Source organism: Ranitomeya variabilis, chromosome 5, assembly GCF_051348905.1.
Source record: "Ranitomeya variabilis isolate aRanVar5 chromosome 5, aRanVar5.hap1, whole genome shotgun sequence".
Taxonomy (NCBI): domain Eukaryota; kingdom Metazoa; phylum Chordata; class Amphibia; order Anura; family Dendrobatidae; genus Ranitomeya; species Ranitomeya variabilis.
The window spans coordinates 645,318,176-645,340,773 of NC_135236.1; the positions used below are offsets into that span (position 1 = coordinate 645,318,176).

Below are 22,598 nucleotides of genomic sequence, written 5' to 3' on the forward strand. Positions count from 1 at the left end.
TCTGATTTTTTTTAATCTAACAGATGCATCGATAACAGATCAAGACGGTTACTGGTAGGTGTGAGACTAAGTGCAGGGAACTACAGCACTCCAGTGGTAAAATAAAAAAATGCCAGACTAGTGCTTTAAAGGGACTCTGTCACCTGAATTTGGAGGGAACAATTTTCAGCCATAGGGGCGGGGTTTTCGGGTGTTTGATTCACCCTTTCCTTACCTGCTGGCTGCAATATGGGATTGAAGTTCATTCTCTGTCCTCCATAGTACACGCCTGCGTAAGTCAAGATTGCCTTGTGCAGGCATGTACTACGGAGGACAGAGAATGAACTTCAATCCAATATTGCAGCCAGCATGCAGCCAGCGGGTAAGGAAAGGGTGAATCAAACACCCGAAAACCCCGCCCCTATGGCTGAAAATTGTTCCCTCCAAATTCAGGTGACAGAGTCCCTTTAAGGATACAGAAGAACCCTAAGAAAGTGACTATATTCAACCTTTAGGTACATAATTTAAGACTTTTGTTGTGTCCACATTGGGCTTGAACCCTACGTTCAGTGCAAACACCAGCGAAACTAATGGCACTTGCACAAAACATTTCCATTGGGCTCCATTCACATTGCAGATGTCAAAACAGTGTCAATTGGGCATTCTTAGGGTCAGTGAAATTATTGTTAGTGTAAAAGTTGACTATAAGGTAATAAGTAAGCCCACATGACATACCTGGTGCAGTCCCCATGCTGGTAGAGATTGGTTTCATATCAATATAATTGTCTTTGCATTCACTTCCTAGTCCACTGTCACTGGAAAAATAATAATCAATCTTCAATATATGTATATTTTGACCTAGTCATCACTAGATTAGACTTCATTACTATTATACAGTTGGACTGACTCTCAGGAGAACCAGGAATCTTCCATAGGTCAAGAGCTCTAAGACAACAAATTTCCCTAAGGCCGGCGTCACACTAGGCGTATGAAAATACGGTCTGTTTTTTACGGCCGTAATACGCAGAAATGTACCCAAAATAGTGATCCGTATGTCATCCGCAGGAAGGGTGTGTCAGCGTATTTTGCACATGACATTCTGTCATGTGCTGCTCCCATCCTGCGCCCCATCCTGCCATGTGCTCCCATCCTGCACCCCCATCCTGTCATGTGCTGCTCCCATCGTGCGCAATCATTCTGTCATGTGCTGCTCGCATCCTGTGCCCCCATTCTGTTGTAATGTGCTGCACCCATAGTGCCTGTTCCTGTTTCCATTCTGCCATATGTTGCTCCCATCTTTCTCTCTCCGGCTCTACTGCCCGAGTGCGGCTGTGCTGAGTGCGGGCGGCTGTGCTGAGTGCGGGCGGCTGTGCTGAGTGCGGGCGGCTGTGCGTGGCTGTGCTGAGTGCGGGCGGCTGTGCTGAGTGCGGGCGGCTGTGCTGAGTGCGGGCGGCTGTGCGGAGTGCGGGCAGCTGTGCGGAGTGCGGGCGGCTGTGTGTCTTCAAGAAAATGGCGCCGGAAAGCGCGGACTGCGCAGGTGCCGATTCCGGGAGCAGGACCAAGAAAATGGCAGCGGAAATGAATCAGGTGGCGTAAGTAACAAATAGCTGTGGCATGAAGTGCCACAGCCTCATGGCACAGCAATTTGTTACTTGCGCTACCTGATTCATTTCCGCCGCCATTTTCTGTGTCCTCCTGGTGCCAGAATCGGCGCCTGCGCAGTCCGCACTTTCCGGCGCCATTTTCTTGAAGACACACTGCAATGTGTCTTCAAGAAAATGGCGCCGGAAAGCACGGACTGCGCAGGCGCCGATTCCGGCACCAGGAGGAGCAAGACAATGGCGCCGGAAAGGAATGGCGTGAGGAACAACTTGCTATGGCGGCGGAAAGGAATGGCGTACGTAATAAATTGCTGTGGCATGAAGTGCCACAGCATAATCAGGGCGGAAATATGTGGACGATGTCCCCCTGCTCCCGACCCCCTGCTCCCGGCAGTCCGCGCCTTCCGGCGCCATTTTTGTTTCCTGACACTATAATGTAATGCTAGGAGCGTCGCGCCTGAGCAGTCTATAAAGGCTTCGGACAGAGTGACGCTCCCAGCGTTATATTATAGATAGATCCACCTGAAGACCCTTGTCACCTGAAATAAAGAAAAAAAAACAAACAACAATATTCCATACCTTCCATCGTTCAGTCTTGTCCCACGCTGTAAATCCATCTGAAGGGGTTAAATCATTTTACACCCAGGAGCTCTGCTAATGCAGCTGTGCCCCTGGCTATAAATCTTGGTGAATGAATGGAATGCAGGGGAATGTACTGTAGTTACCTCGAGTCGCGGTGATGCGCCCTCTGCTGGATGAACTCATATGACCTCGAGCATGGGAAAATATACTGAAAAGTTCCCACGCTCGAGTTCATATGAGTTCATCCAGCAGAGGGCGCATCACCGCGACTCGAGGTAACTACAGTACATTTCAGGTGACAAGGGTCTTCAGGTGGATTAAGAGTATAATAAAATATTAAAACACCCTGTGTCTTTATTTCATTAAAATACTTTTTAATGTGTGTGTGTTCAGGTGACAAGGGTCTTCAGGTGGATTAAGAGTATAATAAAATATTAAAACACCCCGTGTCTTTATTTCATTAAAATACTTTTTAATGTGTGTGTGTGTTTTATTAACCATTTTGTACTATTGGATTAATAATGGATAGGTGTCATAATTGACGCCTCTCCATTATTAACCTGGCTTAATGTCACCTTACAATAGCAAAGTGACATTAACCCTTCATTACCCCATATCCCACCGCTACACAGGAGTGGGAAGAGAGAGGCTAAGTGCCAGAATAGGCGCATCTTCCAGATGTGCCTTTTCTGGGGTGGCTGGGGGCAGATGTTTTTAGCCAGGGTGGGGCCAATAACCATGGTCCCTCTCTAGGCTATTAATATCTGCCCTCAGTCACTGGCTTTCCCACTCTGGCGAAGAAAATTGCGCGGGAGCCCACGCCAATTTTTTCCGGGATTTAACCCTTTAATTTAATAGCTACAGCCCCCAAATTTGACACAAAGACACTTCTTACATTAGTAAAGAGGAATATGTAATAAAAGAAGGGATATGAGATGGTTTACTGTATGTAATCCATGTCTCATATCCTGTCGGGTTTGTGAAGGAGATAGGAAAAGCCGGCAATTGAATTACCGGCTTTTCTGCTATATAGCGCTGAATTAAATATAAATACAGTATATATATATATATATATATATATATATATGTGTGTGTGTGTGTGTGTGTGTCTCACTGACATATATACACACATTCTATTTGTACACATTTTATTCTACCTATTCTATTCTATTCTGTCAGTGTGATTTTACTGTACACCGCACTGAATTGCTGGCTTTTCCATAGAACACCGGTGCGTATTTCTCACAAGTCACACGCATGGTCCATGTGTAATCCGTAATTTTCTCGCCCCCATAGACTTTTGTTGGCGGATTTTTTGCGCAATACGCTGACAAACGCAGCATGCTGTGATTTTCTACGGCCGTACAAGACCGTATAATACGGATCAGTAAAATACGGCAGATAGGAGCTGGGCCATAGAGAATCATGGTACCGTGTGCAATCCGTATTTTCTGCGCCTCTCATACGTCCGTAAAACTCGCTTGTGTGACGCCGGCCTAAGGGTCTGACCCATTTTATAGTTGACTTTGCAGTCGATTTTATACCACTATGATGTATTTCTTATCGGTTGATTCACAAATAAAATATAAGATCTTATTGATGAAAAGAATCATCTCATTTGGTAAACCCCAAAAACCTCTGATGCCGCACATAAAGTCACTGACTTCATTTCTAGATAACCTCAAATTAATTGGTGGATCTAGTAAAAGGTAACCTTAAAAACATAAAGGCTTTCCAAATCCAATGAAGCCACAATCTATGCATTTGGCCTGTGATGATTGGTGGTAAAAATGGATTTACCTTCCCAAATACTTTCTGTCTACCGCCATATTTTTGTATTCTCCAGAAGAATTTGCAAGACCGGCTGTAAAGTTTTTGTTCATGATTTCTGCTTTTCTCCTTAAAAAATTCAACAGGTCTCCGTGCTGACAATATTCTGTGATCACCAAAATTGGGCCTGAAAAAACAAAAAAAACACATTTTAGGCAATAATCTTCTAGGTAATAAGGCTTATTGACGTTAAAGGTGTATAATTTTGTAAGTTTGCTGATATTCAATTTATTCAGGCTTCGTGGTGAGCTCTTACCCGGGCACCATCTGTATTGAATTTTGGAAAAAAAAAAATCATTGAAATGTGCATTTATGTTTTTTGCAAATATGTTTTCCAGAAAAAATGGCCCAAAATGTTAGATAAGTCATTTTTCTGTAGGTTCTAATGTGTATAATGGCCTTTGATTGCAAGTATTGAAGAGGAAAGAAAGAAATGCAGCATGCCCGATCCTTTACTCACCGCCTAGGCAATTAACAACCTAAAGAGCTGTCCATCAGTGGGTTATTTCCATCTCCCAAAAAATAAACATCTAGTCTTGGTTGTGTGCACATTTTCACGGTGGAGTCAGCACAGAATGGTAAAGTCAGGAGAGATAGTTGGACAGTTAGGCACTTGAGTTATTGGCTGATGGATGGTCAACTTTAGGTCTCGTTTAGACAGGCAATGTGCTGTCACTGAGCACAATGGACCACACATGGAAACCACACTGACCAATGTTAGCCTAGATGCTAGTGCATATGAGCAATTTTCTACACTGACCTTAGGTCTGGGTGGAAAAATTTGCAGACCATTTTTGTACCAGAATATTGGATGCAATGGCAGGCGGTTCCTATACCAGTTCACTATGCAGACAGGTGCACCTCTAGAGCAGCACATGGTGCCAGTATTGAGGATAAAGTACATATAATTTAAGAAAGTATAGAAGCCACTCACCTCCACTTGTACAAGCACCCAGAAGGTTCACAATGTTTCCATGATGGCCCAAGTGGCTGAGAATTTTAAGCTCTGACATCAATGCTTCCTTCTCGTCTGTGTGGGCACTGGCTAAATAAATGGAAAAAGAGACTCTATAGTAAGTGACTAAAGACATTTATTGTTTGTAAGATTTGATCCCGTAAGAAGATGTCCATACAAACATTTCTCCTAGACCATGACCAATAGTTCTGAATATTAAATCCTCATATTTTTGCTGCAGAAAAGGTCACCCAATACATCATCCATCCAAACAACCAACTTGCCATTACTTCCAGAACATCTAGTTGACTCTCCGAAAAAAGCGAGAGCTCCTGAACTTCTGAAAGAGCTGACAAATAACAGGAATCATCCCATAAAGCAGCGCTTTTAGAACATTTAATGTGCCTGGTACTTGGATGCTGCATCATCAAATGGACTCTTCGGCATAGACACACATTCAAGGAGTAGAAGATGGTAGCATGACCTAGAGAAGATGAGTGGTTCTGCCAAAAATATTGCATCAGACATTTGGCAGGTTTGATATGGTGTATGTAATTTTGGGGACTACAGTTTTGTATATTTGCCATGCTTCTACTGAAAGTTTCATAGAGGTTGGAGATTAGATAAAGAAAAGCTTGAGAAAGTTTACTTACGTTTTAACATTTTCACAGCGACTCTGAGGGCTGAGTCATCTTTCCCCATCCCAAAAGCTGTTGCTTCCATCACCTTTCCGAATGCACCTGCTCCGATCGTCTTTCCTGTTTGAGAGATCAAACATTTTAACTTTCAACTTTTTTCGATGACTGCACAAGTTCTCCTTTATGAAAACCACAAGAAAGCAAGCAAAGCACAAATGTGTGGACTGTTGTGGCAACACTTGTCTGCTAAGCAGGAAATGAAAGGAGATCTAACGTAGATCTGTTACTAGACAGTGCCAGAGGCCATGGAGGAAACGGTAATAGGGAGCCATATGGGAAGAATCTACTGATTTTATGCAGCTGTCAACTCAGGCGTAGTCTGACGAGGGCGACTTCTAAAAAGTTGACCATATGTAGCTCGCTGTTAGTTGAGGAGGACATAGGAAGGTCTGGTGAAGATATAGGTTCTGCAAATGAACCTGCCTCCTGTTTTAAATACTGCCCTTGCGCAGTTCATATTGTGATCTTTGGGGCAAAAAATTTAATTACAGCAAAATGGCACCAGCGGTTGCGCATGTGCAGTAGCATCTTTTGGCAAGCAGTAGATGCTACTGCACATGCGCCACCACTGGCGCCATTTCGCTGTAGTTCATTTTTATTTTTCTAAGCCCACAATATAAATTGCACAAGTGCAGTATTTAAAATAGGAGTAAAATAAGAGTCATTTAAGCCCATAAAAATGAATATGAGGACACAGCACCAAAAAAAAAAGATCCACCTGCAGGCCGCCCCAAAGCGTGAGAACATCATTAACCAAAAACTGCAAATACAGATTAAACAACAACCACAAGATGGATTTCATCACCCCGGTGTCATTTTAATCAGTGTAGTGGTGCCAATCTGACAGTGCTAAAATCCTGATGACAGGTTGGCTTTAAATCCAAGCAACCTAACATAGTATCATACCATGTTGGGTTTGGCTGTTGCCCCCTTAAAGAGTAACCATTGTTTTAATTTTTGTTTCATAAATCAATAGTACACGTGAAAATAAGCAACTGTGTATTATATCTTATCTGATAAAATCTCTTCGTTCTCTGCCAGAATTGATCAGTCATTATCAAAATTCTCAATTCTGAGATACAATCTGAATTCAGTGAAGACGACTTTCCCATTACTGAGATAAAAGATTACATTTGAAGACATTTGTTGGTCATTGTTTTCTAGAAGTACGACCCGTCCTGGGTTACATACCAAACTGCAGATTGGCTCTTGGAAACTCCCATGTCTCATTGTACGGCAGTTGGGTTGGGTCGATGCATATGTACTGATTGCCTTCAGACATCTGGACCATCTGCCAGCGGACCTCATATTTTGGTTTCTGTAATGAATCAAATCAAAATAATTTCCTCCTTAGCTTTCCTGCTGAGTAAATACAGCTATAATGCCCTTAAAGTGAATTTCCACAATGTAGATTTTAGGGTCAAATTGATGTGCCAATTTCCTAAAATATCTTGATAGCTTTAAAGGGAACCTGTCATGTAAAAAAATGCTATTAACCTTTAGATATAGGGTTGATCTGCAGATTAATAGAGTCCTGAAGCTCCCTGGACACCACGCTAACAGCCCAGTTGCCGGGAGGAAATTAACTTTATTCCTCCTGGCAGCCTTGGGCTTTCAGTCACAGGGGTGGCGTTGGCATGGCAGCAATCACTACTCAGTGTATAGAGAACGACGGCTGTAACTACGCCCCCCACACTGACTGATAGCCGGCTCTAATGCAGTGACTGAAGCCACACCAGCCGTGCCTCTATGACTAAAAGCTGGAGGCTGCTGGGAGGAATAAAGTTCATTTCCCCCAACAGCCTCAAATCTGCAGGTTATTTTTTTTTTTTTACACAGGTTCCCTTTAAATGACGACATGATAGTATACTGCAGCTTAAGAGCTTACTGCATACTGTCCTATTTCTTAATTGATTGGCTGCATCGGTCACATGTGTCAACACTTCTTCTCTGGAGGTAGATCAACAGAGACCGGTGGGCAACCCAGGAAAGTAGTGAATAGGGATGACGAGCAAAGGTGCTGGGATAAGATGTTATCCGAGCATGCTCGGATGCTAACCGAGTGATTTCAGGGTGCTCGAAAAATATGTTCTAGTCCCCGTGTCTGCATGTCTCGCAACTGTTCGACAGCCACAACACATGCAGGGATTGTCTAACAAGGAGCTACAATGGCATGGACAGGCTAAGCAGCAATGCCAAACGCCTGTGGACAAGCGTGATGATAACTTTGCAAGAATGCAGCCATATTTATTAAATGGTGTACAGCCTCCTTATAATTACATGCTACAGACTTACACAACCTTTTTTTTCACTTTACGCTATGCATTTCTGATTTTTGAGTACTGACGTTTCCCTTTGTTTCTGTTCCTATTTTCATGACCAGTACTCTGATTTTTTTTCTCTGTAGCTGCAGAACAAACGCTTGGCTGAGATTTCTCAACAGCTCTGACAGTAGGCTTCCTGTTTGGGTTCTGACCGCACTTTTTTTGGCTTTTTTTACGTAAATATAACTGTAGCATGCAACTGTATAGTAAGATCACAGGTATCCATATTTGCTACTAACACAGAAAAAGAAAACTATTGGAAATCAGGTTTCTTTGCTCCGACATTCTGCTGAGGTTCTAGTGGATTCCTACTCAGGAGAATAGGAGCTGATCTGCAGTACCCGGCAACGGCTGCTACACAAGCTCCATCCAATGTTTACGACCCGCCACCACTAGAGCTGATGAAGACGGGTCTGTGTAAAAGCTCCTGTGATCCGATATTGATGGCCTAGCCTTTAAATGACTCCATAATGGACCTGTGAGAGTTTACAAAAGTTACAATTTCACTCACCGCCGTCTATCCTTACCCTAAACTTGATAGATTGTATGGATCTGAGTGTAGGCAGACTATTGGGGGAGATTCTCTATATGTTGATTGGTTCTTTGTGGGGGCAGGTTCTGTGTACGGGCTGGTTACCTAAATTAAAGGGGTTTTCAACATTTAGAATAATGGACCGATCAAAAATTAGTAAACAAATGGAGATAGCACTCACCCTTACTCGGCCTAGCACCAGCTCCCCACTCTGTATTTTGGCCGTGGCGGTGACATCACAACTACAGTGCACATCACAGCTGCAACCAATCACTGAGCTCGCCAGCCTGTGCCGTCAACAACAGCTGAGATCAGTGATTGGCAGCAGTGGTAATGCGCAGTGTAATTGTGACTTAACCCTTCAGCCAAAACACTGACACCGGAGCAGTGTCGGGGTGGCAGTGCTGGACCAAGGGAAGGTGAGTACTATTTAATTGGCTGGGGTCCAGATTTCTAAAAGTGTAAGATCTGACAATTCACATGGGAAATGTGGTTTTTTTTTTAAGAGTCTCCTTGTGAAATTTAGGCCATAAGACCAAATCTTAATTAAGTAGATGGATCTTGCAATCCTCTATTTTGGCAAAATCTTTTGCCATATATGCAATCACTCAAACATTCAGGTTTGAATGCATTTAATCCCAAATTATTTATCCTCTTGCTCAACCAGGGCTTGTACATGTCCAAAAAAACAGCTTTGGGCTGCTGGATGTCCTCACTCTTTGGAACTGCTCAAGACAGAGGCTTTTCTGCTTTGAACAGTCCATTCTTGCTCCCCAATAATAGGTTGATCACAGCTAGACCACCAGTGATCTGCTATAATTTCCTGCAGCGCCACCCCAGGAAAAAAAATAAGCATTACACTGTGACAACAGACACATACAGTCATATGAAAAAGTTTGGGCACCCCTATTAATCTTAAGCTTAATGTTTTATAAAAATTGTTTTTTTTGCAACAGCTATTTCAGTTTCATATATCTAATAACTGTTGGACACAGTAATGTTTCTGCCTTGAAATGAGGTTTATTGTACTAAAAGAAAATGTGCAATCTGCATTCAAACAAAATTTGACAGGTGCATAAGTATGGGCACCCTTATCATTTTCTTGTTTTAAATACTCCTACCTACTTTTTACTTACTAAAGCACTTTTTTTGGTTTTGTAACCTCATTGAGCTTTGAACTTCATAGCCAGGTGTATGCAATCATGAGAAAAGCTACTTAAAGTGGCCACTTGCAAGTTGTTCTCCTGTTTGAATCTCCTCTGAAAAGTGGCATCATGGGCTCCTCAAAACAACTGTCAAATGACCTGAAAACAAAGATTATTCAACATAGCTGTTCAGGGGAAGGATACAAAAAGCTGTCTCAGAGATTTAACCTGTCAATTTCCACTGTGAGGAACATAGTAAGGAAATGGAAGAACACAGGTACAGTTCTTGTTAAGGCCAGAAGTGGCAGGCCAAGAAAAACATCAGAAAGGCAGAGAAGAAGAATGGTGAGATCAGTCAAGGACAATCCTCAGGCCACCTCCAGAGATCTGAAGCATCAACTTGCTGCAGATGGTGTCACTGTGCATCGGTCAACTATACAATGCATTTTGCACAAGGAGAAGCTGTATGGGAGAGTGATGCGAAAGAAGCCGTTTCTGCAAGCACGCCACAAACAGAGTCGGCTGAGGTATGCAAAAGCACATTTGGAGAAGCCAATTTCTTTTTGGAAGAAGGTCCTGTGGACTCATGAAACCAAGATTGAGTTGTTTGGTAATACAAAAAGGCGTTATGCATGGCGGCAAAAAAACACAGTGCGTTGTATAGTTGACCGATGCACAGTGACACCATCTGCAGCAAGTTAATGCTGCAGCTCTCTGGAGGTGGTCTGAGGATTGTCCTTGACTGATCTCACCATTCTTCTTCTCTGCCTTTCTGATGTTTTTCTTGGCCTGCCACTTCTGGCCTTAACAAGAACTGTACCTGTGTTCTTCCATTTCCTTACTATGTTCCTCACAGTGGAAAGTGACAGGTTAAATCTCTGAGACAGCTTTTTGTATCCTTCCCCTGAACAACTATGTTGAATAATCTTTGTTTTCAGATCATTTGACAGTTGTTTTGAGGAGCCCATGATGCCACTCTTCAGAGGAGATTCAAACAGGAGAACAACTTGCAAGTGGCCACTTTAAGTAGCTTTTCTCATGATTGCATACACCTGGCTATGAAGTTCAAAGCTCAATGAAGTAACAAAACCAAAAAAAGTGCTTTAGTAAGTCAGTAAAAAGTAGGTAGGAGTATTTAAAACAAGAAAATGATAAGGGTGCCCATACTTATGCACCTGTCAACTTTTGTTTGAGTGCAGATTGCACATTTTCTGTTAGTACAATAAACCTCATTTCAAGGCAGAAACATTACTGTGTCCAACAGTTATTAGATATATGAAACTGAAATAGCTGTTGCAAAAAAAAAACTATTTTTATAAAACATTAAGCTTAAGATTAATAGGGGTGCCCAAACTTTTTCATATGACTGTACATTATCCTGTCCTCGTCTTATTCAAGAATCTCACACTGAGACTCCCCTCCTGTCTAAAATCACTTCTTATGGACAATAATAGGTAACATTCAAACCTATGGAAAATATGCACAAGATACATTTTAGTTTACATACGATGTTGATTGTGAGGATGGAAAAACTATAATAGGTTACTGAAATAAAAAATTTTTCTCACATATAAAATGTAGCTCATCAGCAATATTCTAATTGTCTGATTTCATCCCAGTTTTGTTACATTGATGCACATTCCCTCCTTTTTATTATTGGCAGCTGTCTGGTATGATCTCCAGTCTGACAACCATTTCAGTACATGCTCTCATGTGCAGGCAGGAAGTCAGTTTCTGACTTCTGGTGAACTACACAATGACATCATCAACTATCAAATACCTATTGGCATTTCTCAGACAACTTTCTACTCCAAGATCTGCTTTGTCACTTTGTATGACCTCCATGTAGCTAAAGATATATTATTTCTTCTTTGTATATGAAGACAATGATATATTGTACATTGTAGTACCAAGATATCTATATACTGATTAGTTGCATGGTTATTAAACACCACTGGCTCACTCTGTATATTTAAAAGCTGTGGTGAGCAGAGTCATCTGTGTATTTTTGTAAGATGCATAAGAGCTGACAGAGAAACCTATCACAAGCAGGAGGCAGGGGAGACAGGCTGAAGCTGCATCACATGGGATATACTGAGATTCTACAGTATAATCAGGATACAGTGGTTCTAGGTAGCAGGTCAGGGGCAAATATACCATTGGTGCAACCTTGGCAGAGGCACAGGAGCCCAGAAAATAAGGGGCCCGCATCCACATCCAAAGCAGGTGAAATTGTGGACTATGATGGGCTATTGGACGGCAAAGGACCCATGTATTGTTCTTGCACATGAGCCCTATTCTGTCTGTGCCTGATCCAGTCGCAAATGTATTAATGACTGTCATAAAATAAGAACAAGAGCAATGTGATGAGACCATGACTCCCTCAGCAAAACCAGAGGCATCATGGGAAATGTAGTTTGCATTAGGAAAACCATGTAAGTGCACAGGAAGAAATCTAGATGGCAAACAACCCAGAAATGGCTTTTTAAATAAAACTGATTTACGCAACGCATACACAGGAGCCTTTACATTAATCTTTAAATAATATGTCTAATCAAAAAATGTCTTTCAAAAATTATGTAAGTAATGTAGCATAGTGTATTAAAATGCTTACCGATCATCACCTTCCCCAGTTTCCAGCACTGCTCCTGTCCTCTTCTTGCTCACATGACTTGAAATCAAACTAGCCAGGTCCCACAGGAGTTCAGATCTGGACCAAAAGTCACTTTCTCAATGTAAAACCATGGGATATTGTTCTGAGTCTCATAGACTCACATTGGAAAAGCAGAACTGCTCCATAAGCTGTAAACCAGCAAAGCTGAAGAGAGGTAGTGTAGGCTAGAAGAGGACCAGAGTAAGACTGGAAACTGGGAAAGATGCAAGTGTGCTCATTACTTGCGTTTTCAGAGCATGCTTGAGTGTTCTCTGAGTATTTTGGGCGTGCTCGGAGATTATGTTTGAGTCGTCGCAGCTGCATGATTTACATAGTAACATAGTAACATAGTTAGTAAGGCCGAAAAAAGACATTTGTCCATCCAGTTCAGCCTACATTCCATCATAATAAATCCCCAGATCTACGTCATTCTACAGAACCTAATAATTGTATGATACAATATTGTTCTGCTCCAGGAAGACATCCAGGCCTCTCTTGAACCCCTCGACTGAGTTCGCCATCACCACCTCCTCAGGCAAGCAATTCCAGATTCTCACTGCCCTAACAGTAAAGAATCCTCTTCTATGTTGGTGGAAAAACCTTCTCTCCTCCAGACGCAAAGAATGCCCCCTTGTGCCCGTCACCTTCCTTGGTACAAACAGATCCTCAGCGAGATATTTGTATTGTCCCCTTATATACTTATACATGGTTATTAGATCGCCCCTCAGTCGTCTTTTTTCTAGACTAAATAATCCTAATTTCGCTAATCTATCTGGGTATTGTAGTTCTCCCAGCCCCATTTGGGGCTGCTAGACAGCCTGAACACATGTGGGGATTGCCTGTTTGTTACAGAATCCCCACATGTATTCAGGCTATCTAGCAGCCGCAAATCATGCAGCTGCGGCGACTCAAACATAACATACGGACACGCCCCAGATACTCGGAGAACACTCGAGCATGCTTGGAAATCTCGAGTAACGAGCACACTCGCTCATCACTAATGGTGTTGTGTCCATTAATGTTAAATAAGCTAGTTCACAATGTAGTACCAGTTGTCACCATTAGAGGTCATTAGGTACACATTTATCCTGTTCCTGTATTCAGGAGCATTTTGCTTTAAGCCCTGTGTTCTGATTAGAACTGCCCCCCTGGTTTCCCGGGCAAGAGTGGCCATTTTCCCCCAGACCTTGAGTCTTACACACGCGTTCCTGGCTCTCTTCCTGCAGATCATGGCTCCTGATAAGCGGATCCCGGTGTACTTGCATGTGTGTGGTATGTAAGAATCTGTATATGCAGCCGCCATGCAATGTACTGTGTAGTTGGTATATTGTGCAATGTATCCTGCACTTTATTATAATGCCCTTGCACTGCTTACAGATAGATTGCATTTCTGTACAGAGCAGAACAGTGTTGCAGCATGTATTTGCCTTAGATAGATATTATAACTGCATTCCTGTGTTGTAATGTTACTGTGCAGCTTATGTAATGTGAGTTACTAATATAATTGCACTCTGTATCATGCTTTTGTCTCCGTTATCTGCCAGTACTGATACACTGTTTATTCCCTTTGTAGTTTTTACCCATTATCATCCACTGTTCGTCATCTCAATAAATATAGACTTAAGAATTCATACAGTCTGTTTATTGGGAAGTGGATGAGGGTTAGCTGTATGCTGAAATCCACACGGCACCATACGCGGAGGAAGGCAGAACAAATGACAACCTGTAAATATTTTAATACCATTACATTACATACATAATTAGAAAGGATTAGGGGGAAAAAATGTTGCTGAGACTTCTTGTTTAATAACAGTCTATATGGCAAAATATTGGCTGAAGTTCTGCTTTAACTTTGCACTGGCTTCCCCAATCTTGTTAGTGGGGCTTTTGGGTTATTTCTTTTTAGAATAAGCATAGCAGTGTTCTCTTTTTTGCTATCACTTATTAATCTTTTGTATAAAATGTACTAATATATTCTGAAATAATAGATATCACAGTTATATGTAATTCCAAGGCATTAGGGTATGTGGCACAACATCTTATTCAGGCAAGCACTCTCCGTTACCTGCCTAGAATGGACTAAAGGGGCATTAAAAGATTGAGCTTAAGCATTGCAATGTTAATAAGTCTTGCTGTTCATATGTTCAGTTAAGCTCCAAGTGCTTAAAAGAAATGACCTGACCATTCTTATGGCTGTTCACTATTTTATACGCACATGTAAAAGAATTAATGAAAACGCATCTAAAAAACATTGTGTGCACATACACTTGGAAATACAACTGTGAGAGCAGGATTTTTATTGATCTATCCTGACTCCATATTTGTCTTTGTCTAACGGACTTAGAAAAAACATAGGAAAGTGGGAGAACCAAAGCTAACTGAGAGACATACCTAGACTCTTCTGATGGGTGAAGGCAGAATTAACTTTAGCCAATGAGATGTATGTATGCTAATGCCAGCACATATTTAGAGATAAGCTGAGCCAATTATATTGCTAGAATGAATGTCCAAGAAATGTCTATATAAATGAGTGACTGATGATGTAATGAATAGAGATCTGATTTGATGCTTAGTGTATCAGCGTGGCTCTTCCGTGCACGGATTTGAATTTAACAATTTAATTTGGAACAGACACAACATCTCAGAACGTCCCACATTATGTGACGATGATAGTACCCATATGATATGATGTCTCTATTTGCCTTATCAATCCCAACTATCCCAATCCCACGGATATCATGGATCTCTCCTAATAAGTCACTAGAAGCTCCTTAATCCATTCCCTAAAGTTCTCATATTGCATTTTAGAAATATTCTGTCTCTTATGAGTATCCTATGGGACTCCGGCAGTCACATACCTGTTTGTACTTGTAAAAGAAGAATGCGGAAAGCAAGAGGAAGAAGACTCCAAACACTGCCACCGCTATCATCATAGGGCTGAATTGTTGGGGCTCAGACCTGCTCTGACTCAGGGCTAGAAACAGTGGGAAAATGACCAAAAATGAAATCATATTTAAAAATGTGATCATTAAATTACGTTATTGTCATCTTCAACCATAAAGAGGAGGAGGTCATCCTTCAAAATTATTGTTGTCGTCCTGTTTTTTTGCAGACCCCCGAATCCTTGAAGTTCCGTATTATAATAACCAAAAGGACATTTATTAAAGGGCTTCTCACAGCAGATACAGAATATTACCAAAGTGAGTACTCCCCTCACATTTTTGTAAATATTTTATTATAGCTTTTCATGGGACAACATTGAAGTTCTGACACTTTGATACAATGCAATGTACAGCTTGTATAACACTATACATTTGGTGCTCTCTAAATAACTCAAAACACAGCCATTAGTGTGGAAACCACTGGTAACAAAAGTGAGTACACTCCTAAGTGAAAATGGCCAAATTCTGTCCAATTAGGCATTTTCCTTCCCAGGTGTCACGTGACTCATTAGGGTTACAATGTCTCAGGTGTGAATGGGGAGCAGGGATGTAACATTTGGTGTTATCGCTCTCACACTCTATCATACTGGAAGCTTACCATGGCACCTCATGGCAAGGAATTCTATAAGGATCTGAAAAAAAAGAATTGTTATTCTACATAATGATGAGCTAGGCTATGAGTAGATTGGCAACACCCTGACACTGAGCCCCAGCACTGTGGCCAAGATCATAAAACGGTGTAACAAGACCAGTTCCACTCAGAACCGGCCTCATCATGGTCAACTAAAGAAGTAGAGTGCGTGTGCTCAGCGTCATATCCAGAGTTCGTCTTCAAAATAGACATATGATTGCTGCAGAGGATAAAGGGGTGGGGGTCAGTCTGTCAGTGGTCACACCATACGCCGCACACTGCATCAAATTGCTCTGCATGGCTGTTGTCCCACTGGAAGCCTCTTCTAAAGATGATGCACAAGAAGGCCTGAAAACAGTTTGCTAAATACAAGCAGACTAAGGAGATGGATTACTGCAACCATGTCCGTGGTCTGATGAGACCAAGATAAACTTATTTGGTTCAGATGGTGTCAAGCGTTTGTGTCAGCAACCAGGTGAGGAGTACAAAGACAAGTGTGTCCTGCCTACAGTCAATCATGGTGGTGGGAGTGTCATGGTTTGGGGCTGAATGACTGCTGCCGGCTGTGGGGAGCTGCAGTTCATTGAGGGAACCATGAATGCCAACATGTACTGTGACATACTGAAGCAGAGCATGATCACCTTCCTTCAGAAACTGGGCCGCAGTGCAGTATCCCATGATAACGACCCCAAACACACCTCCAAGACCATCACTGCCTTACTAAAGAAACGGAGAGTAAAGGTGCTGAACTGGCCAAGCATGTCTCCAGACCTAAACCCTATTGAGCTTCTGTGAGGTATCCTCAAACGGAAAGTGGAGGAGCGCGAGGTCCGTAACATCCACCAGCTCCATGATGTCGTCATGGAGGAGAGCAAGAGGATTCCAGGGGCGACCTATGAAGCTCTAGTGAACTCCATGCCCAGGAGAGTTAAGGCAGTGCTTGAAAATAATGGTGGCCACACAAAATATTCACCATGTAGGGGTGTGCTCATTTTTGTTGCCAGCGGTTTAGACATTAATGGCTGTGTGAGTTATTTAGAGGGCACACCAAATTTACACTGTTATACAAGCTGTACTGACTCCTTTACATTGAATCAAAGTGTCATAACTTCAGTGTTGTCCCATGAAAATTTTTAATTAAATACTTTAAAAATGTGGGGGGTGTACTCACTTTTGTTATATATATTGTATAAACCCTTTTAAAATGTGGCTTATTTTACTGGGACAAGTCACACTTAGCCCATCATTTCCAGTGTTAGAGAAAATCCAAAGGAAGATGATCTGATCAATCCAATGTTTTTCAGGTGGATACCACCTGAAAAAGCGCTCAGAAACTGCTCCATTGATAGAACATATACATGTCTATATAAAAACAATGTGTTATTACATTTTTCAGGCTTTTGAGCATCTTTTAACCCCATCAGGTTTCAAAAGACTCTATGTGGCTAAAAGAAGTGACCTGTCCATTCTTCCGGTGACTTCTGCTTGGAAGACACCATATACTTTATGCCTTTTTTAGTGTTTCCTTGGTGTTTTTGCTTCATGATTCGTTAGTGTTTTTTTCATTGTTGCTTGAAGAAAAAAAAACATTAAAAAAAACGACCAGAGAAATGCTTAAACGTTGGCGGTCAAACACCAAAGCAAGCACTCATGAAATGACCAAAAAGATGTAAAAAAAGACAAAAAAATGCCGACATGTCCTGAAGTGTCTTCCTCTTAAAAAACTCGAGTTCATCTGAGTTTAAAAGACGCCATAGACACATAAAAAATTGACTAAGAGACGTGTGACTATAGGTTACGACTTACTTGGCTGAATATTTGTGAATAACATCTTTGCAGATGTGGTCCCGGCATTGTTAGTAGCTGTACAGAAAATGGTGATATTACTGGGAATGTCACTCGGCCTCATGACACTGATCACTTGATCTTCCTGTATATCCTGGGACTGCTCGCCTCTTAAGGGAACTTTTTCTTCATCTGAGCAACTAGAAAAGAAAGAAATTTACTGGAAAAGGTGAATAGATATTCATTCGCCACGTTAGAAACCTAACTCCAGTCAGGCACTGGAGTAAGATTTGTGGTGTCATAAAATTAGCCTCCACCCCTGCCATGCCCCCCATCCCGTCCTAGCTCTGCAACGTTTTGTAGAACTCGGAGAAGCTAGCGTGAAAACACCAAAATTTAGACACAACTTCAAGTTGCGCCTAAAGTTTGCTACGTTCAAAACTTTTATGCCAGTATTCTGGTGTAAGAGCTTTGATGAATCAAGCCCTAGGTTCATTTTCACCTTTAGACACTGTTCTTATTCACTTATTCTGCTATTAGAGATCTTGCAAATGGTAAAGAAATAAAACGCAAAATAAATAGAAAAAAGTTGGCTAACTTTTCATGATATAACAATTTTTTTTATATTTAAAGACTTTTTTAAGTACTAGATTAAAGGGACTCTGTCACCTGAATTTGGCTGGCCCTATGTCCGGTCCAATGGGCAGTGTTTCCTCAGCTTTTATTCACCCCTTCCTTTCCCGCTGGGAGCAATATTTTCTGGAATTTCCGTCGGTCTCCTCCGTAGTTCACGCGGGCGCAAAGCAATCTTGCCTTGCGCACGCGCAGTATGCTTTGCCCAACTGCGGGAAAAGCCGAAAAGCATTAGTGCGCATGCGCCGGCGCAGTGAAGTATTTTGCTGTATTCCGGGACATAGTCCGCCGGCGCATGCGCACTAATGCTTTTCGGCTTTGCCCGCAGTTGGGCAAAGCATACTGCGCGTGCGCAAGGCAAGATTGCATTGTCCCTTTAAAGCAAATCTGTCAATATAAGCTACATACAATAATAAATAGATATCTTAGACTTGACGAGGCTGGTGTACTCACCTTGAAAAATTATGTAAAATGACTGTGTAATCGTCTTTTAAAATGTATCCCCTAATATAAAAATTAGCTTTTTAATTTTGTTAATAATAGGGTTACACGGCCATTCTGATACAGATTTTCCAAGAAATTGCACCAATCTCATAATGTCTAAGATCTATTTAATAATGTACAGTATACAGTCTGTAATTGTGAAATCTGGTGACAGAGCTACTTTAATATATAATAGAAGTATGTTGAAGCATAAACTCCAAGTGTTCCAGATCTATCAATACAGTCCGTGTTTCTCAGCACCGTCCTGCTTGTGCCCTATGTGTTCAGCGTTGGTTCCTAAAATGAAATACCAACTTGCGTTGAATGTGGAAGTATACAGCCTATTGTGGATCCGCATACCCTTATTTTTATATCATGTACAGCACTGAGGGGCAGTTTGCCTGGGCAATAGTAATTACTTTGAGCAGAGTCGGAAACAGCTATTTGAGCAATGGATGGCAATCTTTATAATATTGCATCATATACACTGGATGCATCTAGTTTATGGCGGTAGTAAGGCACTGACAGTTTTTTCTGAGTACTTGTACTGTGTAGAATCACTGCATGGCTTCCCATCCCCCACCATGTAGATACAGTGACTTACTCACCACTCTGGACCATGCAGTGAGTTCTGCCTGCTGTATGCTGTAAACCACATGTCCTCTGCTTGCTGCGTGCATACTCCCTGGCTGTGTGCATACTTCCTGGCTGTAAGCATAGGGCGGCTGCACCCACCCTTCCTGATTCTTAATGCGACAGTGTGCGCATTCCTAATGTGTCCCCAGCCTATTGCCAAGAGACACCTGTTACTTAAGGCATCTCCACCAATGGGAAGATGCCTGAGCAACATTCTCTTTCAGTCTGTGTTCAGCTACTGAGTTGCCATGTCCTGTTTCTGTCCTGTAATTCTGAAATAAAGACAAAAAGCCAGCTCACCATTTCCAGCAGAGCACGGAACCCGATCCTGACAAGATGCAGATTAGTGGGAAAAAAAATAAAAAAAAAAATGTTCCAGCTCCAAATGAATAAAATGAAACCCTAGTGAGTAAAGCTTTGACAAAGACCTTTCCGGTCGAAACGCGTAGCTTTACTCACTAGGGTTATGGTGTTGTCCGCATGGAGCATTGTTCTATTGTGTTTTTAATGTTTTCATTAAAGTTTTTTATTTTATTCATTTGGAGCTGGAACATTTATTTTTTTTCCTGTAATTTCCTGTAATTCTGAAACCGTATCTGTCCTTGTCTGATTGAGGAATGACCCTGGAGTGGTACCTGGCAGCTACCTGCCGCACAAACTTGACCTCACCACTAGAGGCTCCAGTGAACACCAAGGAAGCTACTTACTCACGCCCCTCCAGGATAATTCTGGTTTGTGGCACAGTGGGGCCACAATTTTTGCTTGCACCATCCAGTCGGGGCGCGAGTGTTACATACTGTATAGCAATTTCAGTACTATCCTATTTATATATGCTCTATTTATTCAGGCACTGCATAGTGCAATCTGGGCAGAGTATTGACTACTGTACTTGGGCATTGTATACACTTCTACATGTGAATTCTAAGCTGCATGCTCTGCTCAGTGTACTTTACTGTTTTCTTGTACTTTGCTCAGTGTACTTTTCTAATTTCTTGTGTTTTTTTGTTTTCCTGTACTTTGTTCAGTGTACTTTTCTGCTTTCTTGTACTTTTCTGTTTTCCTGTTCTTTGCTCAGTGTACTTTTCTGCTTTCTTGTACTTTTCTGTTTTCCTGTTCTTTGCTCAGTGTACTTTTCTGTTTTCTTGTGCTTTGCTCAGTGTACTTTACTCTTTTCTTGTACTTTTCTGTTTTTCTATGCTTTGCTCAGTGTACTTTTCTGCTTTCTTGTACTCTTCTGTTTTCCTGTACTTTGCTCAGTGTACTCTTCTGCTTTCCTGTTCTTTTCTCGTTTCCTATGCTTTGCTCAGTGTACTTTTCAGTTTTCCTGTACTTTGCTCAGTGTACTTTTCTGTTTTCTTGTACTTTTCTGTTTTCCTGTACTTTGCTCAGTGTACTTTTCAGTTTTCTTGTACTTTTCTGTTTTCCTGTACTTTGCTCAGTGTACTTTTCTGTTTTCTTGTACTTTGCTCAGTGTACTTTCCTGTTTTCTTGTACTTTTCTGTTTTCCTGTGCTTTGCTCAGCGTACTTTTCAGCTTTCTTTTACTTTTCTGTTTTCTTGTGATTTTCTCAGTGTACTTTTTTGTTTTCTTGTGCTTTGCTCAGTATACTTTTTTGTTTTCCTGTACTTTGCTCAGTGTACTTTACTGTTTTCTTGTACTTTTCTGTTTTCTTGTAGTTTGCTCAGTGTACATTTTGGATTTCTTGTACCTTTCTGTTTTCCTGTACTTTGCTCGGTGTACTTTTCTATTTTCCTGTAGTTTACTCAGTGTACTTTTCTGTTTTCTTGTACTTTTCTGTTTTCCTGTAGTTAACTCAGTGTACATGTTGGATTTCTTGTACTTTTCTGTTTTCCTGTACTTTGCTCGGTGTACTTTTCTATTTTCCTGTAGTTTACTCAGTGTACTTTTCTGTTTTCTTGTACTTTTCTGTTTTCCTGTAGTTTGCTCAGTGTACATTTTGGATTTCTTGTACTTTTCTGTTTTCCTGTACTTTGCTCGGTGTACTTTTCTATTTTCCTGTAGTTTACTCAGTGTACTTTTCTGTTTTCTTGTGCTTTTCTGTTTTTTTGTACTTTGCTCAGTGTACTTTTCTATTTTCTTGTACTTTGCTTGGTGTGCTTTTCTGTTCCTCTGTGGCTTTCACAGAAATACTGATATGTTTACTGCTTTATGACTAAATAAATCTATTCAAGTGATATTTTCAATACTTTTTAATTTCTCACCTCATATCAAAGCATTGAAACCATTCAATGGTTGGTAATTTATACCCCTGGGATATGCATATTATTTCCTGGGTACCATTTACAGTATTGATGTCAACAGTTGGAGGACCTGGAACACATAAGTAACAGATGAGTACAGCATTGAGCCTCATTCCGTATATAACAGGCAGAGGGAAAATCAGATGGGTTGGGGTCTGATATATTTGGCAAAATTGTACCAGCTTGGGTTATAATAATATTGTACTCTTCTGTACAGCCTTTTGAGTGAGCGAAGAGGTTGTCGGGAGCTGGACCATCCCTGATCTATAGTATGTGGAAGGGGGATATTACATATAAAAAGCATTGCATAGGATACAATAAGAACTTACTGTAGAGCAAGATTTCGAAGGACAAGGAAGCGCTGGTTTCTGAATTGTTTGTGAAGAACGTGTATGTGCCACTCTCATTTTCATTCAAGCGATTCAGAGTCAGGATACATCTACGTCTAAAAAAAACCCACAAAAATTGTAAAATCACACATTTTGTTTTCAAGGAGGAAGGTAATCCCAAATCTCCTCTGCTTCTACTATGTATAATATTGCACATCCATAAAGCCATTATGGCAGCACACGGAGGCCTATGGCTGCATAATCTAGAGCAACACGACCCTCGTGTGCTGCCATGTGGTACATCTGTACAGCACATTATGTATGGATTTTATCCACATAAAGCCATACTTTACTACTAGGAGCGAACACCTCTGAAATATAGTATCAGATGAAAAGGGCCATATATTGTATATCTGCATGTAAGTCATTCTCTTTTTGCTTTATACTTTAGAAACCAATTATAATCGGTTTCGTTTCCGGAAAATCTGGAAGATGTCAAAAAGAAGAGGACACATCTCCCGGACTTTCAGAAGGACCAGAAATTCTTCTAGGTGCCATGTCCATTCTAAATAGTCACTTTTCCACATTTAAGGGGTCCT

General features: G+C 41.3%; 1 protein-coding gene across 1 annotated transcript in view; it reads right to left on the minus strand.

Moving 5' to 3' along the window:
- Positions 1-22,598, minus strand: part of CSF1R (colony stimulating factor 1 receptor) — a 64,407-nt gene that overhangs the window by 18,992 nt on the left and 22,817 nt on the right. Inside the window, exons 7-15 of the mRNA XM_077266312.1 lie at positions 22,000-22,115; positions 21,632-21,740; positions 17,679-17,857; positions 15,158-15,273; positions 6,837-6,963; positions 5,601-5,705; positions 4,927-5,037; positions 3,963-4,119; positions 715-794 (exon numbers count right to left, since the gene is read on the minus strand). Of these exons, the coding sequence (XP_077122427.1) occupies positions 715-794; positions 3,963-4,119; positions 4,927-5,037; positions 5,601-5,705; positions 6,837-6,963; positions 15,158-15,273; positions 17,679-17,857; positions 21,632-21,740; positions 22,000-22,115 (1,100 nt within the window). The remainder of the gene's footprint in view (positions 1-714; positions 795-3,962; positions 4,120-4,926; positions 5,038-5,600; positions 5,706-6,836; positions 6,964-15,157; positions 15,274-17,678; positions 17,858-21,631; positions 21,741-21,999; positions 22,116-22,598) is intronic.